The 9,115-nt window shown below is 56.8% G+C and overlaps 2 protein-coding genes across 2 annotated transcripts in view; both read left to right on the top strand.

Annotated features, from left to right (window-relative positions):
* The first annotated feature begins 1,550 nt into the window (after positions 1 to 1,550).
* Positions 1,551 to 8,370, top strand: GGTG_03746 (hypothetical protein). Its single transcript, XM_009221528.1, has 3 exons — positions 1,551 to 2,483; positions 2,553 to 7,870; positions 7,955 to 8,370. Exons 1-3 carry the CDS (start codon positions 2,176 to 2,178, stop codon positions 7,984 to 7,986), a joined length of 5,658 nt encoding a protein of 1,885 aa, XP_009219792.1. The 5' UTR covers positions 1,551 to 2,175; the 3' UTR covers positions 7,987 to 8,370.
* A 54-nt stretch (positions 8,371 to 8,424) lies between these two features.
* Positions 8,425 to 9,115, top strand: part of GGTG_03747 (oxidoreductase) — a 2,323-nt gene continuing 1,632 nt past the window's right edge. The window contains exons 1-2 of the mRNA XM_009221529.1: positions 8,425 to 8,733; positions 8,835 to 9,054. Coding sequence (XP_009219793.1) covers positions 8,675 to 8,733; positions 8,835 to 9,054 — 279 coding nt within the window. The 5' untranslated portion in view covers positions 8,425 to 8,674. The remainder of the gene's footprint in view (positions 8,734 to 8,834; positions 9,055 to 9,115) is intronic.

The raw sequence follows: 9,115 nt of genomic DNA on the forward strand, positions 1-9,115 counted from the left end.
GGGGGGGGTCTGTCAGGGTATTAGCAAGGGGGGAAAGGGTACATATCTCAACGCACAATTTGTAGTAGGAATCAATGTATTGTAACTAATAGCTTGGGACGATTCTAGTGGGTTCTGGCAGATAGAGGCGCGGGTAGCGGTACATTAATTTGTCGGGGTTTTCCATGAGAAAATATGTAGACTGGACGTGGCCTAATTAGGAAGGATCTGCGGCCGTAACGTTTAATATCCTACTCACCTGTACCTACCTCACAAGTAGGAACCTAGGCGCAAAGCCCGAACCCAGATGCGAGGCATCGTGGGAGTGAAAGCGCATGGACATGGCGCCAGTTTTGTTTGCATGCTCTGCATTCCCCAGTTCGTTGTCTGTTTAGGTCTTGTTTTCCAGAACGGGAGATCCATCCGAGACTAATGGGGCTGCCCGAATCAAGCCATGGAGTTACGTAGCAATACCACGAATCCCCTGCCCATCACCGACCAAACACACAGTGCGGCTAGGTTCTCACGACAACGAGGTCTGGAGATCCCGAGGGTGCAGACAGGCGCAGAAGCCTTGTGGCTGGTTTTCTGGGCAGTGTTTTTTGTTCTCTCTTTTTTGTGTCCCAACTGTACCGGTCTCATCATGCGCCTTCAAGCAGGCGTGGCCTCGACGCTAGGGCCAGAAATGGGGTCTGGATTGTTGTTGTCAATGCAAACTTCGGCGCCTCCACATCTGCGGCGAGAAAACAGGGTGGCTTAGAGTGTTAATTTGGCTGTTGTTTGGGGCAATTGACCTCGAGTTTCCATCCCAAAACCGAGGCCAAGATGCAAACCGGCCCGGCGGGAGCTGCCGGTGCCAACGTAAACTTTCTCGCTTCTGACTTTCTTCACCGCTCGTGATGCGTGTTGGCCTGGCCTTAACCTGACGGCATTTAATCGTGGGGTGGCAGAGACAGGACTAACTCTCGTTATGTCATGGCCATGGAAGGGGAAGTAGGCGGAAAGGGGGAAAAGAGAAGGGTAGGGGAGTGCGTGACTCGCATCGCCAAAGTGATCCCTTTTGCAAGAATTCTGGGCCGCGCCGTGCTGTGCAGCGCTGCAGGCGTGGGCGGCTGGGGACTTTGATAATATTCCATGGGGCAATGCAAGGAAGCAAGCAGATGACCAAAGAATGGTGTACTTGTGCATCAGATCGCCTGATTGCATTGGAAAAAGCAACGAAAAGGAAGCACAGGCGAGAGGCAACCGTTGGTTGGTTCAGTCAAATGCCCTTCGCGCAGTTTCCATCACCACCAACCTCAGCACTAGACCTCAGCTAGGATCACACAGTGCGTTGGCGACAGTCGAGCCTGCCCGCCTGGCCATCCGCAATTGTCCCTGCTTGCGACCACCCAAAGTCCCACTCACTGGAGTGAGGTCGGACTAGGGTACGTACTGCGTCCTTACAGCCACCCCTCGGCCGTCTCCGACCAGTGGCACAAGCCCGGGGTCCCAGAAACTGAGGGTGCGCACCTGGCTCGTATGGCTCGCCGTACAAATGAACCTCCGCTGTTGCAACGATTCATGGATTTCATCGCTGCAAAGACGCCGTCAGGAAGCAGAGAGACCGTTGACAAGCCATTGGATTGATCGGGAGTTAAGCTTCGTCGTGAGGCTCTGTTATTGCCCTCCCTCCTGGCTTCTCATTCCTCAACTTTGCAGCCTTCGAGGCAGACATTCGTTATTTCCTGTTGTTTCTTTCCCACACTCGTTTTACGGGGATCACGTTTCCAGGACCCTGTTAGGGCGTGAGGAAGAAGCGAGGCCAAGCATAATCGTAATAGGGGTCGGAATCTGTTCGCGTCCCACGGAGCACAACACCAGCTTTTTTCACCGAGCAGCTACGCTCAAACGCAGGCACCCGGACCAAAGACCACTTCCCCTCTTGATCACTTTCTCCCGCGTGCACCAACGAGAGGACGCGCTTGGTTTTTGCCCGTCGCCCATATCAGCCTCATTCCCAAACTTCCACGCTTGACACCGCATTCTACAGACCGCAACCGACCGCACAACCCTTACCCATTACGACGCGTTCACCACAAGCCTTGAACCCAACGACTGGCACAGAAAGGGGACGAAGAGGAATACGGCCCGCGTAGGCCCCTACTTGCCCTTGAGGCATTCAGCCGCGCCGACTGGCGGCTTCAAGCCCCCATCATGACGCTCAACCTCCCTCCAGTTGGCAGTAACGGAGGCGCCCACACCCAGCCGTCGCTGCCGTCGCTGCCCGCCCATCTTCAGTCAGATACCCACCTCACTGGCCATCTCGCAAGCCGCTTCCACGTCAGCCTCCCGACCGCCCGCCTGTCCTCGCATGCCTTCATCTCGATCAACACCTACAGCTCTTCTTCCAAAGGCCCAGATGGCGGCAAGGCAGGTAGTGCCCATGGCGAAGCCGAGGACATGGCCGATCGGGCGTTCCTGCGTCTTGGCCACCGATCCGAAAACCAGGCCATTCTCTTTCTGTAAGTGCTTCCTGTTATTCACCGTATGTGGTTGGAATCTTCGCTAACCCTCCTCTTTCATCCTCGCAGTGGTGAATCTGGATCTGGAAAGACAACTATTCGCTCCCACCTCCTGACGGCGCTCCTGAACAAGTCGTCAACCCCCTTGTCCACCAAGGTTTCACTCGCCGCATACGTCTTTGACACTTTGACCACGACTAAAACCGCGACGACCCCAACAGCCTCAAAGGCTGGTCTGTTCTACGAGCTGCAGTATGATACTGCCTCCTCCACGAGCCCGCTCCTCATCGGTGGCAAATTGCTAGACCACCGTCTAGAACGAAGCAGGATCACGGATGTTCCGACTGGAGAGCGCAATTTCCACATCCTCTACTACATCCTTGCCGGTACTAGCGAAGCTGAAAAGTCCCATCTCGGCTTCGAGCAGCCCAGCGGCGCAGTGGCCAGGCGGTGGAGATATCTCGGCCACCCAACCCAACTGAAGGTTGGTATCAACGATGCCGAGGGGTTCCAGTTGTTCAAGACCGCGCTTCGCAAGCTCGAGTTTCCCCGTAGCGAGATCGCCGAAATCTGCCAGGTTCTTGCCAGCATTCTCCACATCGGCCAGCTCGAGTTCGAGTCGTCGTCCAACACGACAGTTGCGGGTGATGAGAGCGGAGGTTTCTCCCACGAGGGCGCCCAGGTATCGACGGTTGCCAAGAACAAGGATGTTCTCACAATTGTTGCAGCCTTCCTGGGCGTCAGCGCCAGTGACCTCCAGACCACCCTGGGGTACAAAACCAAGATCATTCACAAAGAGAGGGTTACTGTCATGCTGGATCCTGTGGGCGCCCGCAACAACGCCAACGAGCTGGCCCGGACGCTCTACTCGCTGCTCGTTGCCTATGTCGTCGAAACCATCAATCAGAAGATCTGCGCTCCCGAGGAGTCGATCGCCAACACAGTCTCCATAATCGACTTTCCCGGCTTTTCCCCGCAGAGCTCGACGAACTCTGCTCTGGACCTCCTGCTCAACAATGCCGCCGCCGAGTCCATGTACAACATTACTCTTCAGAACTTCTTCGATCGCAAGGCAGATTTGCTCGAAACTGAAGAGGTCAGCGTCCCACCCACCAGCTATTTCGACAACTCGGACGCCGTCAAAGGCCTGCTTAAGCCCGGAAACGGTCTTCTTAGCATCCTGGATGACCAGACCCGGCGCCACCGCACTGATATCCAGCTACTCGAGAGTCTGCGCAAGCGCTTCGAGGGCAAGAACCCGGCCATCGTGGTCAGCTCCTCGACTGCCAAACTCCCTGGAAGCAACTTCTTGTCGGAGAACACCGCTGCGTCCTTCACCGTCAGGCACTTTGCGGGTGAAGTCGAGTACCCTGTCAAGGGTCTGGTTGAGGAGAATGGTGAGGTTATCTCAGGCGATCTTCTCAACCTGATCAACTCGTCCAAGAGCGAGTTCGTGGCCCGCTTGTTCGGCCAGGAGGCTCTCCAGACAGTTGTCCACCCCCAGGAGAGGACCACGGTCATGCAGGCCTCCGTCAGCTCCAAGCCGATGCGTGCGCCCAGCGTCATGTCCCGCAAGGTTAGGCCTGGGACCTCGAGGACGCTCCGCAACCGCCAGGAGTCGGTCTCCCGTGCGCAGCCCTCTATGGACGATATCGCTAGCGAGGCTGGCGATTCACGGAAGGCTACTGCAAGCAAGCAAACCGAGCAGGGTGCCACTGGCCAGTTCCTCGCGTCGCTTGAGAATGTGACCAAGGCATTCACGGCGCCCAACACCAACGCATACTTTGTTTTCTGTCTGAAGCCCAATGATAGGCGCATTGCAAACCAGTTTGACTCCAAGTGCGTAAGGACGCAGATGCAGACTTTCGGTATAGCCGAGATCAGCCAGCGACTCCGATCGGCCGACTTCAGTGTGTTTTTGCCCTTCGGCGAGTTTCTCGGTCTCGCCGACGCCGACACGATGCTTGTCGGTAGCGAGCGCGAGAAAGTCGAGTCCGTCGTTGACGAAAAGCGCTGGCCCATCAACGAGATCCAGATCGGTTCGACGGGAGTCTTCCTCAGTGAGCGCTGCTGGATGGAGATCGCTCAGCTGAGTGATGCAACATCAATGTCTGCCCGCTTTGGCATGACCGGCGAGTCGACCGATGGGACACCGCACGGAGAACTGCCTTTCGGGGCATCCAAAGAACGGTTGCTTGCCATGGGTGGCTCACCCTTCAACAGTGACAAGGCCAAGTCGGGCTACTTTGGTAGCAACGATATCGACGCTCGCTCCGAGGCTGGCGTATCGGCCTTTGGCGGCGGTGACATGTTCAAGAATCTAGACACGCGTGAGCAGATGGCGGAGCGCGGCAACGAAAAGTCCTTGGTCGAGGTCGAGGAGTACAAGGACAGCCCCAGTCGCAAGCGCTGGGTTTTCGTTACGTACATGCTTACGTTCTGGGTACCCGATTTCCTGATCAGATGGATGGGCAAGATGCCCCGCAAAGACGTGCGCATGGCGTGGAGGGAGAAGTTGGCCATCAACATCATCATTTGGTCCAGCTGCTTGGTGGCCATCTTCTTCGTCATCTTCTTCCCCATGCTAGTTTGCCCCACGCAAAACGTCTTCAGCGGCACAGAGCTGTCGGCCATGGACGGCAAGAATGGCAAGGGCGCATACGCTGCCATCCGCGGCCAGGTCTTCGACATTGGCACTTTTGCGCCGCGACACTACCCCAGCTATGTATCCACCAAGACCATTCTCGACTATGCTGGTATGGACATCTCCGGTCTGTTCCCCATCCAGGTCAGCGCCCTATGCGCAGGCAGGGCCGGCTCCATCGACCCGGCTGTCCCTCTTGATTACAAGGACTCGAACCAGACCGAGTCGCCCCTACTCATCTCCAAGGTCGACCGGAACTCCAAGTACCACGACTTCCGCTTCTCCACCAACGACAGCAGACCGGACTGGTTCGCACAGCAGATGGTCATGCTGAAGTCGAGCTACAAGAAGGGCAACATCGGCTATTCGGCCCAGTATGTCAAGACTCTCGCCAACAAGCAACAGAGCATTGCCATCCTCAACAATCGCGTCTACGACATGACCAAGTACATCCAGGGTGGAAGAGACTTCCAGGTTCCGGTCGGCAAGGAGAAGCCCACCGACCAGTCTCTGCTCGATTTCATGGATCCAGGTGTCATACAGCTGTTCCAACAGAGAAACGGTGAAGACATCAGCCAGCTCTGGACGTCTTTGAACATGAACCGCGACCTCAGGAGCCGAATGCAACTGTGCCTCGACAACCTCTTCTACGTGGGCGACCTGGACACGCGCAGCTCCATCCGCTGCCAGTTTGCCGAGTATTTCATCCTGGCCATCACCGTCATCCTGTGCTCCATCATTGGCTTCAAGTTCCTGGCTGCCCTCCAATTCAGCACAAAGAACATGCCAGAGAACCTGGATAAGTTCATCATGTGTCAAATCCCGGCGTACACCGAGGACGAGGACTCGCTTCGCCGTGCCATCGACTCGGTCGCTCGCATGCACTACGATGACAAGCGGAAGCTTCTCGTTGTTGTTTGTGACGGTATGATTATCGGCCAGGGCAACGACAGGCCCACCCCGCGCATCGTGCTTGATATCCTGGGCGTGTCGGAGACTGTCGACCCTGAGCCTCTCAGCTTCGAGTCCCTCGGAGAGGGTCTGAAGCAACACAACATGGGCAAGGTCTACTCGGGTCTCTACGAGGTGCAAGGTCACATTGTGCCATTCATGGTCGTCGTCAAGGTTGGCAAGCCGTCCGAGGTCTCGCGTCCTGGCAACCGTGGCAAACGTGACTCCCAGATGATCATCATGCGCTTCCTGAACCGCGTTCACTACAACCTGGCCATGAGCCCTCTGGAGCTCGAAATGTACCACCAGATCCGCAATATCATCGGAGTCAACCCGACATTTTACGAGTACACGCTTCAGATCGACGCCGACACGGTTGTTGCTCCTGACTCGGCTACACGCATGGTTTCAGCCTTCCTCGATGACACGCGCCTTATCGCCGTGTGCGGTGAAACGTCGCTCACCAACGCCAAAGCCTCCTTTATTACCATGATCCAGGTGTACGAATACTACATCTCGCACAACCTGTCCAAGGCTTTCGAATCGCTCTTCGGCTCAGTTACCTGTCTGCCCGGTTGTTTCTCCATGTACCGCATCCGCGCCGCCGACTCGGGCAAGCCACTGTTTGTGTCCCGCGAGATCGTCGAGGATTACTCTACCATCCGCGTCGACACGCTGCACATGAAGAACCTGCTGCACCTCGGTGAGGATCGCTACCTCACGACCCTCCTGCTCAAGTACCACAACAAGTACAAGACCAAGTACCTGAACCGCGCCCACGCATGGACCATCGCACCCGATGACTGGAAGGTCTTCCTCTCGCAAAGACGTCGCTGGATCAACTCAACGGTGCACAATCTGATGGAGCTTATGCCCATGGGCCAGCTCTGTGGTTTCTGCTGTTTTTCGATGCGCTTTGTTGTCTTCATCGACCTGCTGTCGACGATTGTCCAGCCCGTTACCGTTGCCTACATTGGTTACCTGATCGCGCGTATCATTCTCTTCCCCACACTGGTCCCCATTGTGGCTTTCGTTCTGCTCGCCGCCGTGTACGGTCTCCAGGCCATCATCTTCATCCTGCGCCGCAAGTGGGAGATGATCGGATGGATGATTCTGTACATCATCGCCATGCCCATCTTCTCGTTTGGTCTGCCGCTGTATGCCTTCTGGCACATGGACGACTTCACCTGGGGTAACACCCGTGTCGTGACGGGCGAGAAGGGCAAGAAGGTGGTTGTCACGGACGAGGGCAAGTTCGACCCGTCGTCGATCCCACGCAAGAAGTGGGAGGAGTACCAGGGCGAGCTGTGGGATGCCCAGACGGCGCGCGACGACACGCGGTCCGAGGCCTCTGGCTTCTCGTACGCCACCAAGGCACCTGTTGCCGTGTCTGAGTACGGCATGCCCATGCACGGCGCCTACGGGGGCATGGGAGCCATGTATGCGCACAGCCGCCCCGGCAGCACTACCGGCTTCGCCTACGAGCCAAAGGGCACGCCACCGGTGCCGCAAATGCCCCACGCGGGCAGCCGCATGTCGCTGGCCGCCTCAGAAATGATGATGCCCAACAACCGGCACAGCCAATTCGGCGGCTCGCAGTTCTTCCCCTCGGGCAACGAGGTTGAGATGGCCAATCTGGCCGGGCTCCCGACAGACGATGCTCTTTTGGCCGAGATCCGCGAGATCCTGCGCACCGCCGACCTGATGACTGTGACCAAGAAGGGCATCAAGCAGGAGCTCGAGAGACGATTCGGCGTTCCGCTCGAGGCAAAGAGGGCGTACATCAACAGTGGTATGTTTTGACTCCCTTGTAACCAACCTTCTTCGTATCCCTATGCCTTTTTGTTCTTGCTAACCTGCTCCTCTCCACTCACAGCCACCGAGGCTCTCCTGTCTGGACAACTGTAGAAAAGTATCCGACGTCCCGGGCAGTGCACGTTGAACTCGTTGTCTCGGTGTGATTACTCTTTTTTCTCCGTCTTGCTATTTCTCGGGAAGGGCATACTCGCTGCCATCATTACTCGTGTTTATACTGTGTTTTGTTGTTTAGATTGGTTTCCTGCGAAGTCCATGTCCCTTGTCGCTCCCAGCATGCATTTCCAAAATACCGTGATATATAATACAGCTTTGTGCAGCATGGCATTTTCTTTGGTCTGTCTGTCTAGCGCGAGAGGGTGTAATGAAAAAAGAAAAGATGTGTCTTGAATCACCAAATGCATCCACTTGGGTTGGCCCTAGATTTGAATATCTTGCTCGCGGGCCATCACGTTGCTCTGCAGTGCATGTTCTGCCTACTAGCGGATCGACGGGGCTTGGCAGTTGAGCCGAGGTATTGAGTGAGGGGGGAAATGTAGAAGTGCCTACGTAGCGTCTCCATCGCTCCTTGGCCATGTCCGCATTGATCATACCAGATAGATGGCACCCATCTCGATACCCCAAAAGATACGTATCTCGTAGTCAGTCCGTCGCCCGCCTCCTTGACTACACGGTACTGATCTGATCTGATGAGTTGAACCTGACCCATTCCCCCCGCAAACAATTACCCGATATCCTCTACTCTTCCACTTAACGTGGCAAAGTCCTACAACAAGCAAGTATGCCACTTCAATTAAGGGTGAAGAAGACGGAAGGAAAGCCGGGAAAAGTCTATTACCCGTAGGTAACAGCGTACCACACCATCTACGCATACGTTCACTTATCCCCCAACCGTTTGGCAACGCACCACTGACCCGTCCACGCCGCCGCCCCCTCCCCAGGCTGGAGCTCAAAGAGGTGCCGGAGCCGACGCCGGGCCCGGGTCAGGTGCTGGTGCGCCTCCTGGCCGCGGCGCTCAACCACCGCGACCACTTCATCCGCCAGCACCTGTACCCGGCCATCTCGTTCGACGCGCCCATGCTGGCCGACGGCTGCGGCGTCGTCGCCGCCCTCGGGGGTCCCGACCCCTCGCCCCGCGCCCGCTCCCTGCTCGGCCGCCGCGTGCTGCCCACCCCTTCGCGCGGCTGGGCTGCCGACCCGGCCGGGCCCGAGGAGCCCGCGC

Source organism: Gaeumannomyces tritici (assembly GCF_000145635.1).
Source record: "Gaeumannomyces tritici R3-111a-1 unplaced genomic scaffold supercont2.2, whole genome shotgun sequence".
Taxonomy (NCBI): Eukaryota; Fungi; Ascomycota; class Sordariomycetes; order Magnaporthales; family Magnaporthaceae; genus Gaeumannomyces; species Gaeumannomyces tritici.

Coding starts and splice junctions, on each gene's coding strand:
- GGTG_03746 (XM_009221528.1), top strand. CDS start 2,176: ATGACGCTCAACCTCCCTCCAGTTGGCAGTAACGGAGGCGCCCACACC. Junction 2,484..2,552: donor AACCAGGCCATTCTCTTTCT/GTAAGTGCTTCC, acceptor TCATCCTCGCAG/TGGTGAATCTGGATCTGGAA. Junction 7,871..7,954: donor GAGGGCGTACATCAACAGTG/GTATGTTTTGAC, acceptor CTCCACTCACAG/CCACCGAGGCTCTCCTGTCT.